At 41.0% G+C, this 21579-nt stretch overlaps 1 protein-coding gene across 5 annotated transcripts in view; it reads left to right on the top strand.

The window, feature by feature from the left end:
• daam2 (dishevelled associated activator of morphogenesis 2) overlaps positions 1-21579 on the top strand; it is a 139712-nt gene that overhangs the window by 34653 nt on the left and 83480 nt on the right. For 4 of the 5 annotated variants that reach the window (XM_037542210.1, XM_037542209.1, XM_017690751.2 and 1 more), the window contains exon 2: positions 19813-20055. In XM_037542210.1, coding sequence (XP_037398107.1) covers positions 19888-20055 — 168 coding nt within the window. In that variant the 5' untranslated portion in view covers positions 19813-19887. Of the gene's footprint in view, positions 1-19812; positions 20056-21579 lie in introns of those variants that run through there. The other variant, XM_037542211.1, reaches the window with a different exon arrangement.

The following is a 21579-nucleotide window of genomic DNA, read 5'->3' as shown; positions in this document are numbered from 1 at the left end:
ATCGTGCTATAAAGGTCTGATGTGCACATTCCAACCATTATCCACAAACTTGCAGACCTGTGTCCTTCAGCATGCAGCTGCTCACCTTTGACCTTGTAAAGACGCAGAGCAGTTGAATACTGCACACGAGTCTGAAGTGCCAAGGCTGCTCGCTGTCTGGGAGTTCTGTCTGCTAGGCCTTAGATGACCGGACCGAGTAGCGGAAATCCTTTACAGCCAGCCAGAAGACCCGGTCTGTATCAACCTGTCACCGCCCTGGGTGAGCTGACATAACACATGCCTACACCGAGTAGTAGCCAGAGGAGGTGGTTTGGTCCTATTAGTCTTTAAAAAGCCTGGAAATCTCAATAATTGCAGCTGTTGAGTCATTGTTTTGGTTGTATTTCAGCTGCAAGTGTGGCCCTCTGCTCCCTTCAAGGTTGGCTGTAACAAGGGATTAAAGTTCATGGGTGTCTTTGCTCCTGCAGTGTCAGTATAAACTGCATGCTCCGGCTTCAGGTTTCTCTGCCAATATCGCACCCACAGTCGGCCATGTGACAACAAACAGTGCCTCGGCTTTCTCAAAGACTTGAAAGTGTGTCTCCAATAGGCAGATAAAGAAAACAATTTGATTCCCCCGATAGAGGGGATGCTGGGGGTTCTGATGGAGAGCGATGAGGACTATCAGGTTTCCTCCAAGGCCCTGATGATACACGGGAATGCCCAGCAAAGGGCTTGCGGAATGTAGAAGCTAACATAAATAGCGTCGATGTCGTATCGGCCTCATGCTATTTGGAGTTCTTATAGCAACATCTATATGTGCCTGCTAAAAAGTGGGTCAGTAGTACTGCGTTGGAGACGGTGCCGGATTCCACCCCGTGCTTGCATGTTATAAACAGCAGCTCCACCCAAGTTTGAGAAGGCTGTAACAAAGGCTTGTTCCTTGTAGGTCCATGGGAACTTGCTCATTGTTAGCAAGTACCTTGAACACCACAACCATCAAGCAAGGAGACACTACGTTATTGTACTTACTAGGGATCTTTTAGCAAACCTCAAGGGTAGCAATGTAGAGGATGGTACATATGCCGCTGTATTAATATTTTTCTTTGCGCTGAATATTTTCTGCTTCACAAATGTGAGCAAAACAGTCGTGCTGTGCAGCCCTGTGTGCTCTCCCATTCAGTTTTGCCAATCCTTTTTTTTGACTGGCTCCTGAAAAGTGACAATTGATATGCAGGCTTCGTCCACTTAACTTGAACCTTTTCTCCTTGAATCCTGCAATATATAAATAATGGCAGTTTGAGCAAAATATCGCCACCATCTAAATGCAATGATCCTCTCATGCCAGGCCTAACTAGATCTATAATGAGAGCTAGCTGGCCCTTATGAACAAGCTACAGCAATAGTCTTTTAATCCATGCTACAGCCTGCAGTAGATAACAAGCTTTTTTGTGCCTTACATCATTACAGGTCGCCTGCTTAAGCCGTGAATACACTACACAACTTCTGAAGTCTGGGTAGCTCACTTTATGCCACTGGTTCCTGCAGATTTTTTGGGTGACTGAAATATTGTTGATCACAGTAAAGAGCTTGGGATCACACATTACACATCTTTTAAGTTGTAACTGAACCAAACCGAATTCTCCCATTAATAGAGGACACAGTTGCTGCTGCTGTTTTCGCTGCTGTTTGCACTGGACATAGTAAAGAAGCAGCAGTGAGGTCCTTGTGTTTGTGCATTAAACTCAGTTCATTCAAAAGCCTTGCTACACATGTGAGTGTCTTTTTGCCATTTTTCATTTTTACTTGGTGTATTTTTCTTCCTTCTCATGGTTTTTGTTGGCTGTTTGAAGAGTCTGTTCAGATTGAGTTGCCAAGTGTGTTTACATGCACTTAATAATCCAATAACTGTCAGTAATCCGATCAGTATGTTTACACACGCTTGGGTAATCAGATAATGGGGAATTGTTTAGATGATCAAGCAGTAACCAGATTTCTGCTTTGCAACCAGCCAATGAACTCACAGAAGAAAACGTGATGTAAACACAATGTAAAACAGTTTTGTTTTTTGTTTTTTTTTTTCGAAAAAAAAAAAAACATTGCACCACTTTACCAGAAAATATGAACATACATCATCTAGAAGATGAAGAATATCTAAACCCTTCACTTCATCAAGGATGTAGTTGATTTTAGCGTTGCTCCAAGGCTGCTTGCTTGTTTCTGTTACCGCGGTCTGTTTTTGCTCCTTTGCAGACTGAGAAGAAATCAGAGTTCATATACACTGAGTAATCTGATTACAGAGCTAAAATCCAGCTCTCTTTATCTGATTTTTATTATATATATATAATTTTATTATCTGATTTCTAGGCCTTACTCTGATCTAAGAAGTCAGAGTGTGTTGTTTGCGTGACCATTTGAATAAATAGGATGACTGCAGAAATCTGATTATGATAAGATTATTGAGTGCATGTAAACACACACACCTACTATCTAAGGTTTGATACACTCCAACTGATCTGAAATGCTTTTACACACTGCTCAAAATCTGCAGACTAGGGCCAACCAGCACAGACTCAGGCAGGCTGAGAATCGGGGCAAAAATCAGAGTCATATTTTGTAACCTTGACTCATTTGGAAAAGTGCAGCTGGCTCAGTCGAACTGTACAAAGACTGCATTTCCCATGAGCCTGTGCACAAGGTAAAAGATGTGATGGAAAATATGGGTTTAAACCAGATAATCTGTCTGAATCATAGTTCCTAAAAGGTTAATTAAAAGAATACACAAATTTTTTATCAGATTTAACAACCAAAACAACTTTGGTTAAAAAGCAAAGTCTGGATGTATTGAGTACAAATTATTGAGGGGGGATAATTTATCCCCCTCCAAACATTTAAGTCCACCTCCCCCTCTTAAATCTATGCCCATGTTGTAATTGCTTTAGAAAGAAAAACAATCACTGAGAACCGTTGAATTATTATGTGACACCCAGGTCAAAGAGGTTGATGAGCTCTTCTGTTTAAGCAAATGTCCACAAGGGAAAATAAGTTGAGTGAGCAATTTTTGTGCATTGTTTAAAGTCCGTGTTCCTCTGTTAACTAGTAAATCAGACATTGTCTCAGGAGTTTGAGTCACTCTGGAGCTTGTATTGCTTTTTTGCGTGAACATAAATCCGTCATGTCATTGACCTCTGACTTGCAACATGTTCACAGACCTCTGTAGTTTGTTAAGGAAAAGGAAAACATGTCAAATGCCATTATAAACATCACCATAGACTTGAGTTATTATAATCCTCTGTTTTAATCGTGAGGGTTCCTGTTAAAGCAAATGAAAGGAACAGACACAGAGACTTTTTTTTTTTTTTTTTTTTTTTTTCCCCCTTCCAACTATTTGGCTTGCATGCAGGCTGAAATTGAGTTCTGGGCCCTGCAGCAGATGTGGACATGGCTTTAATTTTTATGAGAGAACGAGAGAATGAGAGAATGAAATGGCTTTTATCAACATCCCTTGTGAATCCCCACTTTTCCTTAGATTTAACCGAAATATTTATCCTCCCAGAGAGAGCGGCATTAAAGCAGCCCAGAAGTCTTATAAGCTGTTTGTTAGGAATGATGCCTAGAGCCGAATGTCTATGTGCTATGAAAGTTGATGTTCTACGACATGCTGTGCATCTTTCTTTTCAGGCGCGAATGGTGCTGCCCATGAAGTGTAACACCATTTGATTAAATGCGGCAGTCGTGGGCTGGAGGTTAGGGAACCAGCCCTGTGACTGGAAGGTTGCCGGTTCGATCCCCTTGACTGACAGCAAAGGCACCTAACCCCCAATTGCTCCCTGCGTGCTGTGGATAGGGCTGCCCGCTGCTCTGGGCAAGTGTGCTCACTGCCCCCTAGTGTGTGTGTTCACTAGCGTGCATGTATGTGGGTGTTTCACTGCACGGATGGGTTAAATGCAGAGGTCTAATTTCACATTGTGCAAGCACAGTGACAAATGGTTGTTAATTCTAATTCTAATTCTAAAGGTGTCACAGCGGTAAGAGAGCAACGAATGGCTGATTATAGGGCAGCAGATGACGGATTCTAGAGGAAGGTAATGGTAGTGTTTTAAAAGAATCTGGAGAGCAAAATCAGCTGCTGCAGCCAATTGTACTCCAACGTTTGGCTAAATGTAGGATGGAGGCTTATCAGTCTTTATTACATGTTACCTGTATCTTGCCGTCACAGAACCATGTCTTTATAAACATAGAGCTCAGTTCTAGTGAAGCTGTCTTTCTTTACACTTGTAGTGATGGGAACCAGAGGTTGCGATGTCTACGACACACAGTCATTTTATACCATCCAAATCCACCAGGGAATCTACACTGTCTTAGCTTTTGTATGTAATGTTGAAAATGGTAACATTTAAGGTAAATCTGAAGAAATAAGGACTTTCACCTGGCATGTACCTCTCCACCATGACCTCAATAAATACATTTAATCATAAAACAATGTCTCAGACATCAAGCAGCGTAATCCTCTCCATTTAAAGTAGTACCTGTTCTGTAAGGCTTTTTTAGAGGCATTGATCGCTTCAGACATCTGGTTCCTATCACCACCACTGTACATGATTCTCTGTAACAAAGCATTGCACATCAGACCACTCTGAATGGCTTTGTTTACATTTTGGTTTTATTTGTTTATTTAAATAGTGTTTTTTAAAGGTCTGTCTAGGGATAAACACTGCAAATCTGCATATGGCTATAAATGTAATATATGGCATCAGGCTATAAAAAATAAACACTGAAGAAATGAAAGAAAAGCTATAATCATGGCATGAATCCATTTATAAGATTAGATGTTGCCTGTTTAGCCTAAGAATAACAATAGCATTTCAGATTAATGCAGGCTAAAGTATAAGATGTAGCACATAAAACTGCACTGATATGCAAATAGTGCATTTGCCAGAACCATATTAAGTAGACATGCAATGTGCTATTAGATGAAGTAATGCTGTTGCACTTGGCTGTGCTGGCCTCAGAATCCGACTCGTTATGTAATTATGAAATTTCCGCAGACTTAAACCCTGACCTCGCCTCCCTTCTCCAAGCGAGCGCTGGCAGCTTCAGAAGACTCGCTCGGAATCGCGTGGTGAAATATTTGAGAGCTCCGTCATCAAAGGCGGTTCTTCCGTTTCTGTTCATGCCTTATCTGATGCAGGGATGGAGAGGAAGTCATTTGGAGAGGCTGCAGTGAAAGGAGCCACAACCCTGCGCATCCTCTTTGGGGCACGTAGACACATTTGTGCCCAGCTATCCTCAACAGTGGGAATTAGTTTTTAAGGCCCAAAAATGACCTTAAAGGAGACGCTTACATCACATTACGTTTGTCTGTTTATATTCTAGCACGTGATCATAGATCTGCAGATGCTGGCCTTCTACAAATACCTTCTGTAAAATACAGAAAACGTGGAGAAACTCTGTTATTCTGCTTCTTAACTGTGGAACTCTGTTCGCCTTTTATTAGACAGTCAAGCTCAGTGCTCACTTTTAATAACCATTTGAAATCATATCTCTTTAACTTGGCATTTAATGGAAATTCTGCCTTTCTTTGGTATTTATCTTTTTAATTTGATCTGTATCGTTGTCTTATCTGATTTTAGACTAATACTCATAGTTTCCTGTATTGCTGTGAAGTTTTATCACGTCTCTGTAAAGCACTTTGAGCTGCCACCGGTATGAAAGTGCTCTATAAAAAAAGATATTATTATTTAAAGTGTGGAAATGGTGATTTGCCTCTGACTCCACAATGAGTCAATTTGTGTGCGATTCTTTAGGAAATGATTCAGCATACCATAAAATGTCAGATCTCGTGTCGATTCAATTAAGATTCTTTAGGAAATGATTCAGTACCCCATGAAGTCATAATTCCATTTGATTGGGCATTTTGGCTCAATAGTTCACAAAATTCATCCTTTGGTTCGATATAAAAAAAACGTTTGGACCCACCCCCACCCCACCCCACCCCCTCCAATATGAGAAACATAATAGAGCAACTTAGAATCTGCTTTAATTAATTAATGTTATTGTTTCATTTTCAGTTTTTTAGAGCAATAGTACAATATTTAACTCAAACGTTGTGCTGTGTAGTGTTCCAATCCAACACTGTAGCCACAAACTAACATGCTTCACGTGATGCAGCAATACGGTACGATTCGCTATGGTATGGTTTGGTTTATGTATGAAAATAGCCCTGGTAAAAAAAAAAGAGTGCATAATTTATTTAATATTATTATAAATCATTGTAGTATTCCAAGGTTAATGTGGTGGAATCACCACTTTTATGTTTTGTTTTTTTTTGTTTTTCCCCACCTGTATTCATTGCTGACTGCTCGTTTTTCAGTACACGCTCATGTCTAGAGTTCAGAGTCCTGACTGAGGGGTCGTCTCTGGATGCCTTTCCCCTTTGTCTGTCTTTTGTGTCATCCCACATGAGCAAGCGTTTCTCTGTTCCGCGGGCCCACGCTCTGGCCACGGTGTTAAAGGAAACGGAGAGCTTGTTTTCAAATGAGCGTGGAATGTGTCTCCTGTAAATGTGGCATGAAATTACGCTAGCCTCTCCGTTACAAAGTTAGCGATGGCCATTTATCAATTCAGACTGTAACCCAGCTCGCAGTGCTGTGGTGGATGATGCAGTAATGAGTTAGCAATGCTTACATCCACTTGGCCATTGCACCAGCACATTTATTTATAATAGCTTTGTTTCTTTTTTAAATGTCTTTGTGTTTGTGTTTATTCTCTCTAAATAGTCATAAATTACACATTCTTGGTGTAACAGTGGACTGCGCTCTCCACTGCTGATTCGTTGTCACATTAGGGTCAGAAACGGTTCGGTCACTCTGTGAAAGCGTCCACATAACCGTAAAAAAAAACCGATGTTTAGCTTGAGGTAAAAAAAAAAAATCCAATTCATTCATTAAAGTACCTGTTAACCCCTTAAAACTGCACACTTATTATTCTCTTATTAATCTCACGACTTGTATAATAAAAAATAAAAAAAATAATTATAATAATATGACCTGTCCGGGGTGTGTCCTGCCTTCCGCCCGAGGACTGCTGGGATGGGCTCCAGCACCCCCCCGCGACCCTGACGGAGAAGCGGATTAGAAGATGGATGGATGGATGGATGGATGGATGGATGGATGGATGGATGGATGGATGGATGGATGGATGGATGGATGGATAATAATATTATTATTCAGTAAGTACTGTAAATAATTTGCTATGAAAATAACATTCATGCAGAAGTCAGAGACCACCTTCACTTGTTTAATTTCTGGTCATAATAGCCATTAAAGTGCAAGTCATTCATTTTTTCAGGCAGATATTTCTGAGCATCTTTAGTTAAAGGAAGAAAATGGAAAACCTAACAACCCTGCAAGGCCTGGTAGACCACCATCTTTGAGAGAACCTACAGGCTTTTCTGTCCAGCTTCTTTCTTTCTTCCAAACTTCACATAAATATAGTAATATCAGGACAACTAATGTGTAGATTATATTAATAGACTTATTTGTTGATTCTTAATGAATAAATAAACTTTAAAGTATATTCCTTAAAAAATAACAAACAAATGTTTGTTTGTCCAAGTTTTTTACTCCAATTACAGGTACTTGTACATTTTATAATAGGATTACGTAATCTAGACTACATGTGGTAAATTACAACAATTATTTGGAGGGCGCTTTTCACAACTAGTGTTCTCATGGAGGATTTAGAGAAAAGCAGTTTTACCAAAAAACAGCTACTACCCAACACTGTATTTTAAGTTAAGTTGGCTTAATAACTTAAAACTAGTAACTCATTATTTATTGTAGAGAGTGAAGAATTGAAGTGTGAGTTGAACCGTCCTCTCTGTTCACTCAGTCATTTAAATTAGCCTGTACAGGACATAAATGCTGGCCATTCGCATACTTTAAGCAGTTAGGACCTCGGGCCTATTAATGGTGGGTGGGCTGAAGGTGAAGAGTTGATGGAGAGAAAGAGAGCTTTGAAGCCCGGGGGCCGATTAGGGGGACTGGAGGTGGGGTATGAAGGGGGGCAGTGGATTTGTCATGCTGCTGTGGCCTGAGGGCAAGTGTCCTGTGGGGGGTGGGCATCTGGGGCATGGCTGCATTCATATGCTAGGCTGATGCATGGCAAGAGGCCAGCTGTGTGTCTGTGTGTGTGTGTGTGTGTGTGAGAGCCAGCGGCGCTCAGAGGAACCAACACACAAAAGCATGTGCTCAAAACACAGTTCACCGCACTGACGCACACAGCAAGAGCAAGTCATATACCATCAATATCACTCGTAGTGGAGTCAGAATCAGTCATGTTTATGTACAGGGCGCTCACCCACATCGACAGCCACTACAGTAACTGTGCACAGTATACTATATTTTTCTCCGCACTGCCTCAGCGCACTGACATGGTTGTGGCATGGTAGTGTGGGTCACGCTGGTATGATTGTATCAGACGTGGCAGCTTTGCTGGAGTTTTAAAGCCTCAGTATCACTGCTGGGTTGAGAAAGGTTTGCCTGCCAACAGTGGCCCTGTGGTCAGAACCTGAAGGCATAACTAATACAAATTGTGCATGGAAAACGAGAGCTGTCTTCTCTAACTTCTACGAGGTGTACTGACAGGGTAGGTGTTTCAGATCACAATGCACACTAATGATGATTTTCTACTGGGCAGTAAGGTTTGGTACAGTGTAGTTGCAGATCCTTACTAATGCATTTGATCATTTCCATTGCTTGTACCGTACCTTGGTGCCCATGCTGAATTTGATTACCCTTCTTGCCAGGGTTGATGAGCCAAAAGTGCAAACCCCTAATTGATCCAATGCAATCATCACAGAATCATCTGGAGTTACTGGAGTTGGATGACCACCACAAAACAAAAACACTAGTTGGCCAGAATTGCTGTCTCTTACTCTCTCACACAAAACCACACAGCAAGTAAAATGTAGATCCGGACATAAAGCTCCTCAATATCAGCATTAGATTTGTGTAAGACATCATATGATAACACAAACTAAAGAGAACCCATCAACTTTGACAGTTCTGCTATTCAATGGGAAATGGACACAGGTACTCATCCAGGGTACAGTAAGCTCTGGGTTCGGAAATGGGACGCATAATCGTATCCTGCTACACTGTACTGCCTGGTGAGTTGTTACTGGAAACACACACAGATTTAATCTAATATAATTAGTGTTGCACTGACACCGATACTGTATTGGTATTGGCGACGATACTGGCACTTAAACACTGTATTGGTGTCAGTGATGGAGATACTGATACCTGTGACACCAAGAAGCAATTTCTGATGTATGCATGCACGCCAGTAGACAGAACGTATCAGCAACACTAACACTAACAACCCATGGCAGAATCCTTAAGGACAGATGTAACATTTTTGGTGTGAAGAACACGCTAACAGAGCTGCTTACCTGAATAGCTGAGCTGCTTCTTTCAGTAATCACTCATCTGCTGCTTTGTGGTCACTTGCAGTCTGAGTTAATGTTTCTGAGAGAGTGGAAGGAACTCCTGGTGTATTCATAGCCTTTAGTCATGATTTAGCCTTTAACATAGCATCCTCTAGCCCCACCTGCAGTGCACATTCATTGGTCAGCTGTATCCCTCCGCAGCATGGTCCTGCGGCCAGTTGGAAGCCAGACAGAACACTGAAAGCCACTGATACTGGCAGGGTGAATGACGGTGATATTTACTGAACCGACACTCAGGGATGCAGCGCAAAATTTGGATGAGAAAAACACATTCAGCTCTGTTTTTGAGCCAGAGAAGCTGCTGTGTGCAGCTGTTTTTAACTCTTTTGCACAATAAAGATATTGTACATTTACTTAAGTTGTTAAATGGTTCTTATTACTACTTATAGTAAATACTAAATATCTCCACAAAATGAACAAAAATAAGTATTTTCTTTTAGGCATCTATTTAAAATAATCCAACAAGAAAATGCTATCTAGCCAGGCTGAGTGTTTTATTGTGATTCAGAACAGATTTTTCCAAACTAAAATATTTTAAAAATGTAATCCTATAAATATCAGAACATATAAGTGAGTTAGGTTGGATGGTTAGTATCATTATTGGTACTATTAAAGAATCAGGTATCAGTATCAATATTGAAAAGTTTCAAATGCATCTATTATGTTATATTATATTATATTATATTATATTATATTATATTATATTATGTTGTTATATATTATATTATAGCCGTGCATTTTCTTCCTGTAATTCTGTACTCACCTTAATACTGAAGCAGATGCAGGAGCAAGCATAGGTCAACTGTCTCGCCCATGTGATTGCAGTGCTAACTGTTCACCTCCCAGTTAATATCTAGTCAGCAGTGGTCTGTTGTGGTCCCTTTCCATTGATGGATGGGGTAGAGGGCGGATGACAAATTGTTTCACTGCCACTGAATCAACCACAGTGTTTGTTTACCTGCTAAGTGACCCTGATGGCTAAATGACTGTATATACGAGGTAGGTGTACCAAGTAACCTGGCATTTCTGTACATCTCTCACACGTGTTGTGTGCCCAGAGGTTTCACAGTTGCCCGGTTACAAACTGTAATAATTTTATGGAAGCCATTTAACCGGAGCATCATCTGTTGTTTTATTGGAGCGTGTTTATTATTTCTGGAGCTCCAACATGACTGAAAAATAAAATGAAAAGATTCCATTTGGCAGTGGGGAATGCCAGAGATTCCTTTAAACCCCCTGTGTCTGTAGCGAAGGCATGAGTTTGAGGGAGAGAGAGAGAGAAGACGGGGATTGGGTTCAGCTGCATTTATGTTAGAGTAAAGCCCGGCTGTGTGTAATAGATTAGATGTGGAGAGACATGCTTGAAATGAGGAAAAAAGATGGACGTGTAGAAAGGATTTGTGTGGGAAAGAAGGGGATGTGCATGTCTGAAAGAGAGAGAGAGAGAGACAGAGAGAAGGAGATGCGTGGCCAGCATGCAGGCTGTTTGTGGAGACTATGTGACCGTGCCGGAGATTAAAGCAGAGAACGCAAGAAACTGAGGGGAAAATGGATGGATGGATTCATGGAGGGGTGTGTTTGACGCTTGTGAGTGTGTATGAAATGCCATCGCTCTGTTCTATTCTCTTCTCTACTCCCTCCCTCACTCACTCACTCCCTCCCTCTCTCTTCTCCTCCACTGACCTACTTCCAGCAGGCTCACGGGATGAAGGGATGAGGTAGCACACTGAATGAGAAGTGGCAGCAGTGCAGCTCTCTCTCTTTCTCACTCTGTCACTCTCTCTCACTCTGTCACTCTCTCTCCCTGTTTTTCTCGATCCGTTCTGTCTCTTTTTCCCCCTCATTCTCTCATGTCTTTCTCCCATTTTTCTCTCTTCTCTCTCATCCATTCCCCCTCTCTCACTCCTTTTTCTTTCCTTTTTTCTCTTTTTTCCTAAATTCTTTTTCAATGTCTCTCTCCCTTCTTCTTCTTCTTCTTCTCCTCTCTCTCTCTCTCTCTCTCTCTCTCTCTCTCTCTCTCTCTCTCTCTCTCTCTCTCTCTCTCTCTCTCTCTCTCTCTCTCAGAAGCTTCTCTGTTCATTTCGGTCATTCTCTTTCTCTCACTTCTCCAATGCCACGCGGTCATTGATTTTCACTTTTAATTAGGGACCTGTTTCCTCTCCTTGTCTTAGTCGGAGGCCCCGCCTCCGTGCTCCTCCGCATGGCATACACAATCAGCTGCTGCAGAGCACAACTGCAGAGTAGGTGGGGCACCTCCTCGTTGCCATGAATCGATCCTAAATGACTGTGCTGTCAGTGTCTCATCTAGAAAGAACCTGTTCTGTCAGCTTTAAACAGTAATTGATTATTTTAATTTGTCTAATATGGCAACAAATTAGGAATGTGGACATGGATGCTGACACAGCAGAGTGGCTTCCTACTTTACACCAGTGAGGAAACTCTTAGCGCCTTCTGTTTTTTCTTTTTTGTATGGTTTTTGTTATATTTAAACTCTGCAACTATTTAGTTATGCTCTTATTTCTTGTAAAGTTTTGGACTTAAACACAAGGGTTAAATTCTTATAATGCCCTCATTGAAAGGTAGCTAGATGGGTGCATAGATTGGTGGGTTGGTTGGTTGGTGGATGAGTAGGATAGGTACTTTACTCATCCAAGAGGGGAAAGATGTCTATTTCAGCAGCACAAAGTACAGTAAAGAGCAAAACAGCAGCAAAAGTATTGAATGAACCAAGTAACTATGTACTGTAAACGATAACCTAATATAATAACAGTTGTGCAGTGAAATATTTATGGATGTATAAACAAAGTGACAGTGCAGTGTGTAATATTAACACATTTAGGAACCGCCTGTAGAATCAACTAGTCATGTTTTCATTTCCGGTGGGTGGAGCATTTTTGACTGAGGGGGGAATAAAGGACTTCCGGAAGTTCTAGATATGTCACTGATTGGGAATGCAAGCCATTGTCTAACCAGGTTTCAGTCAGTTTTAGGAATTGGAAATCCGATGTCGCAGCTCTTTACTAAGAGTCATAGTAAAACTACTTAAATGTAAAATATGTGATCTTTTAGTCTTTTACAGTCTTTAAATGTCCGAATCTTATATAGATTAGCCAAAACATGTTCATGTGAATCATTGTTAGCTTGGCATTACTATACACCTAGAATCCCATAGAGTGCTAGCAGAGATTAGCACCGTGGAAGAGAGGTGCGTTTTTATTTATTTATTTATTTATTTACCTTTTTGAATATTATTTGATTAATTAAATGATATAATTGATTGAATAATCTAACTATTATGCCTTCTTCAGCTTCTCTTCCGTGCCACCATCACCTCCATCATTCAAAGTTAAAGCGATTTCTTCTGGATCACCCCCAGTGCTTCCTGTCAAATAATTGCAGTATGTCAGAATAACTGTCTTATATAAGCATTATAGTGTTTTTGTAAGTAAATGATGTGTCCGTGATGAACTAACCCTTTTTTGGTGTCATTAGCTTTGTCCACTAGTTGCTGGAGCGCTATCAGGAGAGAAGGAAAGAGAGTATAATCTCCACTCTAAGCTGATTTTTCTTTCCACCAGTCGAAGAAGAATGACTGCTCACTGACACGAGAGAGAACCGCAGGGTGGAGAGAGATGCTAATGGGAGGTGAATGTGAGTGAGACAGCAAGCGTGGTAGTTGACAGACAGTACAGGGGGAGGAAGGGAAGATACGGTTAAAAATGAAGCAAAGCTGTAACACTCCAATAAGAAGCCATGGATACATTTTTTTTTTTTTTTTTTTAAACCACGAAAAGGAATTGGATTTGTATTAGATGAAGCTGATGGCTATATTTGTAGCAGTGATATAATCACTGCCTAGTGCCAGTTGCCACAGAGGATCTAATGGAGTGTTATCTGCATCAGGCTATTATAGTGTATGCCATACCCGGTTTGAATGCTTCCTCTACTTGTTTCCAAAACACTAGCACTTCTCATAGCTCAGGATGAAGATGCCAAAATGAAAAGATTAAGGGAGGCACTTTGGCAGAGGTATTCTCTGCTGTTAACTACTTTAACTGCAATGACCTGCAAATGGGCCTGTGCTTCAGTTCCCCTTTCATATTACATTATATGTTTTATGTTTTATATATAAATATCTAAAATTGAGAATGTAACCTTTACTACTGTCTGCTGTAAACATGCCTACTCGCCTTCTACAGTGATACCAGAGTAGTCTCAGGAGTGATTTTGATTTTTAGAGTTTAAAGACTAAGAAACTTAGTATTTTCCGGGGCTCCTGCTATGCAGGCAAGCAGGATCTCTTCATTGCTGTGGAGGGATTCCCAATGCTTGTATGACATTTGTGCAATGCATGCTGGGTGCAGGAGTGAGAAAACATTGATGAACAAAAAGAATGCAAAATTATGAATTCTGTCAAATCAGTCAGGCTACATTATTAAATCAGTATTAAATCAAAGAAGAAGTAATAGTAACACTTTCTATGAATTTCTCGTTTGTAAGCATCTATAAATATATTCATAACATGTTATAATGCATTCGTTAGGCATCATAAACATGGCATGACATTATAGCCAAGCTTATTATGCATTGCGAATTATCATAATTCATTATGAGCACTGTTCAAAATTATGAGCTGTATTTGTCCGCTCTAAGTGAGGTACACTGCACTAAAGTCCCCTAGAGTGTTAAAAGTGAGGCTTCAGCTTGAAGTGTTTACTGAAGAATTGACAAACACTAAAACATTCACAAAGCACATTACAGTGTTCAAATGTCAGATTTTAAACTAGTGCAGCCATCAGTGTTTTACCCAATGTGGGAAAGTCAATGTACACCACTGTTAATGTACACCACCATTAGCTTGGCACTAACTTAGCACAGCTTATCCAATATTACTGAATGGAGCACCTGAATATTCAGGACTGAAGCCCCAACGATGCAGCCCTAACAGCACCAGTGGTGACCAAGTAAAATAATGGAAATCTGTCTTTACACTGTCCAACCTGGGACTGACCTCTTTGGCACAGACAGTATAACATGTTATTAACACTACTTATAATGCATTATATTAACAATTCGTAATGTATAATAAACATGGTTATAAAGTGTAATTCAGTGTAATTCCTTTTTATAAATATTTATAACCATGTTTATAATGCCTTATGAATGCGTTATAAACGTGTTTGTAGATGCTTACAAACGTAACATTCATAGAAAGTGTAACATATATAAATTTTTTAGTTTTAGGTTGGAGTGTCCTTATATTTTCATAGTGGTTGCTGAATAATTTATAGTGGATACTGAATGACGACTCCTAATAATGTGAATAAATAATACACCTGCACCTTAGCGGGGGGTTAAGCCAGATCACAAAGATGTTACCAGGGGAAACCTAATTAGTCACTTTTCTGAGGTTGATTAATTGCATTTATAGGCCATTGTTTCTGATGACCTAGGTTTGACGTTTGCTGACAAAGCTGAGTGATTAGCGTTCTCCTCCAATCACATTTAGAAATGCAGTAGTGCTTGGCTGGTACAGGTAGCCGAAGAATGTTGCTGCTGACGTTGCACGTGACCGAGGTGTCTGCCCCCTTCACTTTTCCAGGTTGGTGGGATTGTTTCGCCAAATAGAGGAAGGGTGCAAGCTTTGGAAGTTAGCAATGACCAAACTGGTTGAAGCATGTAAAAGCATGGTCAATACTGAGGGAAACAAATGTTGATTTTGGTGGAACACCTCTCCATCCTCTACCACACCTTCTCGGATGTGGTCCACCCTTTTTGAAAACTGTAAAACCTGCATCAGCATGTTGTTCTCATCCTTATGAATGGATTTCGGAACATGGCTAAATCAACTTCCCCAGCAGTCCCCACTGAACTGTTAGGGCTAATTCAGACAGGATAGACAATCAATGTATTTCCTCTTCCCCTCCCTTTCTCTCTTTCTCTTTCTCTCTCTGTCTCCCTCTCACACAGCCTGCCCACCCGTAGCTGTGTTTTTGCGTGTGGTAGATGTCCTGGCCTACTTTTCTCAGCCGTGTTGGATGTGAGCCAGGGTGGATGATGAGTGAAGGCTGTCCGCTTATGTCCAGTCCCAGGCTTGCATTCAGGGCCGAGTGTGTGTTTTGGCAGAGGGGAAATAAAGGCTGAATAGCATTGTTAAGTGTGTAATCTTGCTTGCTGATCTTGTGGACAGCTGGATTGCCTCTTATCAGGGGGGTGTGAAGAGCCATGCAGCAAATAGCAAAAGCAATGCCCTCTATATGTGTCAAGGAGAAAATCAGCACAATGACCTTACTAACCTGCAGTCCTTGTGTAGTGTTATCATTGTTGAAACAAAACTTTGTATATCTGAAAAGTTCATTTTTTTATGAATAAACACACCAAAAATTGAGATACATTGGCTCCTCTGTGGTCAGTCTCTTGGGTGATTGCCCTCTCAAACCCGGCAATGCTACGGTCATCAGTGTCCAAGAGAGAGCATAATTGGTTTTGCTCTACCTAGATGGGTTTGATGGTCCTCCCACTCCTCCATCATAGTTTTAACCAACAATTCCTGGTGTTGGATTGGCCCATCTCTAATTCTTCATATGATTTTATTGTCTTACTCATTTTGTTGCGTTAAGAATCGCAGTTGGTTTAATTTTGTGTTGAATTGGGACTGATACTGATGGTAGCCGGACTGTTAGGCCATGGCCAGAATCACAGATTGAAACCTGCCACAGAATAACTGTGGATATGCCAGCATCTTTGGAAACAAAGATGCAGAGAAAGTCTCACTCCAGTGCCCTGCATTTAAAACGGCCGTCCTTGTTGCCTCTGCTTAACATCAGGGGTGCAAATCTCTGACCTCACAATTTGATTGGATTCTAGTTTGTTAGGAAATGATTCAGTGCACAGTGAGATCTCAGATTTAACCATCAAGATTCAGTTAAGCTGGAGGAACTGTTTACACAGTAGTGGAATATAGATGATAGAAACAGTACACCAAGCTTTTCATGTTTGAAAATAGCCTTTTTTTAAATAACAGTCTGTTTTAAAACAGTCTTATAAATGATTAAGTGCTCATAACATGGATGCATTTTTACAGCCCTACTTTACATGCAGTCTGTATGCAGCTGGTCACACACTCAGATGAGTGTTTTCCACACACAGGTGCAGCATGGTTATGCACATCTCCACACTCAGAGCACACAAGACGGAAAGCTGCAGTTTCCCACTGGTGCTGCCGTAACCCTGAGTTCGCCTCTCTCACATCTGCCTTGAGCAGAGGGCACTCCATAAAGAATTTACCACTGTGCTATTCTTAGAGAAAGCAGTAAAAAATACATTCACAGTGGGGAGCCGTATCAGAAAATGGAGTATAGACAGGTGTCTTCAATTAACGCTTCGACAGAGAAGCAATAAAAAGGAATCGTTTTAAAGATGAGCATGTGTGAAGTTTTGGCAGGACTGATAATAGATTGTTAATGAACTATAGGAGACTTAGTTAAAGGTTTAGGAGATCCTTTGTCCTCAGAGCCATCAGGCTCTTCAACTCTTCTCTGGGGGGGCCAGAAGAGAAGAGAGAAGAGGGATGAGGAGAGATGAGGACTGAATCTGAATCTCATGTTAAATCCCAAATCATAGGTCTTATATTTCATGCGTAATCTTATGTTTCTTTTTATCCATCTGCACATATGGACACCTTGCTGCACATATGGACACCTTGCTGCACATATTGCACTTTCTGCACACCTTATTGTGCCTCTTGCACATCTGGACACTTTTATATACCAATATCTTCACATATTTATTCAGTGTCGTCATTATATGCCGTTACCTGTGCCTCCTTGTACAGTCATTCTGCCAGCACTGCCATTTTCATCTCAAGTTCTAGATTATAGATACTCTATTATTCCAGATCATTGTATTTTTCTATTTGTATATTTGGCTGTAGATAGGATTTTTTATATTTATTCTTCCTGTTCTTTTGTTTACACCCTTATTACTATTACTGTCCTGTGTTGAGTGAGTGTTACTGGCTGCTAAATTTCCATGGGGATTAATAAAGTGTCTGTCGGTGATTTTAGTCTGTGATATGTTTGCAGTGTTAAGGATTGCATTGGACTGGGTGATGTGTGTGTGTGTGTGTGTGTGTGTGTGTGTGTGTGTGTGTATATATATCAACTGTACTGGTATACAGTGAAATTGGCGTATTGTGATATAGCTGATTAGTTAGTGATATGTGTTGTGATATAGTTAATCAATAAAGCTCATTATATCCAGGAGATAATGTCCAAAAAAGCAATGTCCTTGTTGCAAATTAGTTTTTCCTTTTTTTTTATTCTCTTTTGTCCTTTACTCATGCTGTCCAGGCCCTGACGGTTAACTGCAGTGTTGCTTGTCTTACTAGCTGGGAGCAAACTGTTTTAAAAAGTTTAAAATTCCTAAAATCTTTAAAGAAATACTGTTTCCTTTCTGAAAGTATGGTTTTCTTTTGTGTCATTTTAAGAAATGAACACTGTACAGAACAGTCCAATCAAATTGTTTAGCATGGATGCACAGGAAGAAGGGGCTCATGTGCTTTATTAATGCTGACTTAAATATGATCGCTGTGACACTGATATGTTTGGAAAATATCATTTTGAATTTTGTCAGTATTGCCCAGCCCAGTAATACAAGTACATAAACATGGCACACATAATTTCTAGAGAGGGAATAATTCAATATAGCGAAGTAGCTTATTATCTCCATGAGTTCTGTGTGCAGTCTACACGGTCAACCCCAGTATGTTGAAGCCCCCGGTGTCCTGACTGTGGAGGATACAGTTGAGAGAGCAGACAAGCTGTTGAAAACACTGAGCTCTTTTCCTCCTCTTGTTTTTTCTGGTTCTGGTGAGAGGGTGCTGGGTACGGCCGGCTTTTCCCTCTCCTTCTCCTCCCTCCCTCTGCCCACACTGGACACTGCAACAGAGAGGTCTTTGTGGCAGCCCAGTTTGTGCCAGCGTACTCGGAGAGGTGCCAGGCTGCTCCCATCTCTGTGCCCACCCGGCCTTCGGTATGGCAGGAAACACATGAGTGCTGGTTCTTTCAGAGGCCCAGCTTTTCTCTGCCCACTCTCAAAACAGGTGAAGGATTGAAGCCTGGGTCCATTCACAGAACTGAAATCTGGCATTGAGGAGACATCTGAAACCAAACCTGTGTTCTTCCAACTCGCTCACAGCTTCCCAACTACCCATTTTACAAGAAAAAGCAACAAATTCTTGTTACTTTTTACTGTATTAATGATTTTATTTTAATGTCTCGTTTGTGTTTTACCGCAAAAAATGTCCAGATAAATTTTAAGGATAAAGAGTTTGCTGTACAGTAATGTGTCTGTATTTTTTGGGCCAAAATAAAATTCTTCAGTCCTTTAAAATATCAAAATCCAAAAAAAAGCTTAGATTAAAGATTCAAGAGTTTTATTGTCATGTGCACAGCAGAACAGGCAGTTGCACTGAACAATGAAATTCTTACTTTGCTGTACTTAGTGTAAATATGGCTCTGTTCCACTACTTAGCAAATGCCTCAAAATCACCTTTTGGAAAGAGTGTTCAATATAAAGTTATACTTTAAGTGATACTTTTTTGATCCCACAACTGGGGAAATTCAACCTCCGCATTTAACCCATCCGTGAAGTGAAACACCACATACACACCAGTGAACACACACACTAGGGGGCAGTGAGCACACTTGCCCGGAGCGGTGGGCAGCCCTATTGGGGGAGCAGTTGGGGGTTAGGTGTGTTGCTCAAGGACACCTCAGTCATGGACTGTCGGCCCTGGGGATCGAACCGGCAACCTTCCGGTCACAGGGCCAGATCCCTAACCCCAGCCCACGACTGCCCCCAACATGCAAACTCCACACAGAAAGGGCCCACCCAGGATTCGAACCGGGGACCTTTGTGCTGTGAGGCGAGAATGCTACCCACTGCGCCACCACATCGCCATAAAGTATAACATATAATAATATTAAGTATAATAATCTTCTTCATGCGTCCATGTTTTTGAGAAACGAGCTTGGTCACTGATTGCACACATTTGAAACTCGTACTATAACTGTATACTGACCACTTCTGCATGTAAGCAGTGTTTAAATTAAAACTTCAGTTCTCATGTGCTGCTACTTTGACTTTTCATTGGTGGGTTTATGTCTGATCTACAGTGCAAACTCCACATCTTGAGTTTTCTAACATACAATGTTAACAGAATCCTATTCCGCGAGAAGGTTCGTGAACCTGTACGGCGTCCTGGAATGACTTCGGCTCCAGTCCTGATCATGTATTTTTCTCTCTCTCTCTTTCAGATCATGCCCCGTAGATAGCAGACTCTGCTTCTTCGCCTTTCTGGCCCCGGCTTCGGCCCCTCCAGCCTGGAGAGGATGCCTCCCCGGAAGCGCACGCGGCCCGCCCTGGGCTTCCTGTGCTGCTTCGGCAGCAGCGAGCCCCCCGAGATTAACCTGAAGGACAGCGTCCCACTGCAGCTGCTGGAGTTCAGTGCCCCCATGCCCCCAGAGGAAGAACTGCATGCCCGCTTCTCTGAACTGGTGGTGAGTCAGTTAGGATCGTGTTAGCCTTATGTTAGGCCATTAGGTGTTGCTGGCTTGCTTGGTTTAGCTGATCTGAAGCTAAAGTTAGCTCCTCTAGTTTCAAACAGGATAGCAGCTGCTATGAGTTTTTTCTTGCTCTCTTTTTCTTGCCTGTCTTTGCTTACTCACATCACATCTACTGTCACCGCTAACCACGTTTCAAATGCTGGGAAACTAAACTTTTGTCAATTATGACAGGCAGGCAGATGTTGACCAGCTGTGAAGTTGTCACAGGGCTTTCTTTTCCTTAGTTTCATCTCATTATTAAATTACTGTCAAGACTGTAAATGCCACAGGAATACAGACAGGAAAATCATTTTTAAAAGTGTTCTATGTAGTATTGTGCAAAAGTCAGAGACTACTTTTTATGTATTTAATTTCCAGTAAAAACAGCCAAAAAGTACGAATGAATCCAAATTAAAGGAGATATTTCTGTGAAGATTAGATATAAAATAATCCACTTGTGTAAAGAAGGGAAAGGGCAAAGCAAAGTAAGTGAAAATCAGGAGCGTTCAAAACTAGAGCTCAACGAAATATTAAACAATACAGAGGAAATGGGACTAACACCTGTGCAAGATCTGGTAGACCACCAAAACTGTCCCCCTCAGATAAACAGAACTTTCCTCCACTGCGAACAGACATCTCAACACCTGAGTCTGAAAGGATGTGTAGGTGTTGAGAGGCCCTTACTGAGGGGGAAAAAAAAGATGAATGTTTACAATCAAATAATGGACTGACCACCCCAGAGTCCAAATCTCAACAGCACTGAATGTATTTGGGATTACTTTGATCATAAGAAGCAGAAAATGCAACCGACTTCTAAGACTGAACTTTGTAGGTGTGAAAAGATTCTTGCAGATTTCTTAAAAAAACTTAAAGCAAACTTGAAAAGAATGGAAGCTGTAATGAGAGTGTAAAGAGTGGTTTCTGACCTTTGCACAACATGGTACGTAGAGTATTTTAGGTAGTAAGTTAATGCTTGGGCTCCATGGTCTGGGATAACGTACGTCGAAGCTGCTTATACCTTGCACCAACATTCATTCTGAGTGATCAGATCTTCAGATTTCAGTTTGATCAGATTCAACCATTCAAACCACATCAGAGGTTTGAGGCACAAGTATATCGCTGTTGTCGGAACAAAACCTTGTATCTCCAAAATGGTAACTTTACAGGAGACGGAAAATACCTACTTTGCTGTTAATGTAAGTCAATGGTACCAGAGTTGAGAAAATACACAGGCAAACATGATGGAGGATGCACGAGGCTGGCTGTATCCCCAAACCTGTATCTTCTTGCACACTAGGCTGATTTAAGATGTCTGGACTAAGCATGTCGTTTCATATGGTAAGAATAAAATGGAAGCAACGCAAATGTTGATGTGATTTTTTTTTTTTTTTTTTTTTTTGTGGGACAGTAAAATTGGGTCTGATCTGGTCACACATACACACAGAAAAGTGTCCGTGGAGCACAGCCAGTGTGTATCCA

This window comes from Pygocentrus nattereri, chromosome 10, assembly GCF_015220715.1.
Source record: "Pygocentrus nattereri isolate fPygNat1 chromosome 10, fPygNat1.pri, whole genome shotgun sequence".
NCBI lineage: Eukaryota > Metazoa > Chordata > Actinopteri > Characiformes > Serrasalmidae > Pygocentrus > Pygocentrus nattereri.
Note: the sequence above shows the minus strand (reverse complement) of the source record. Positions and strands in the feature narration are given on the sequence as shown.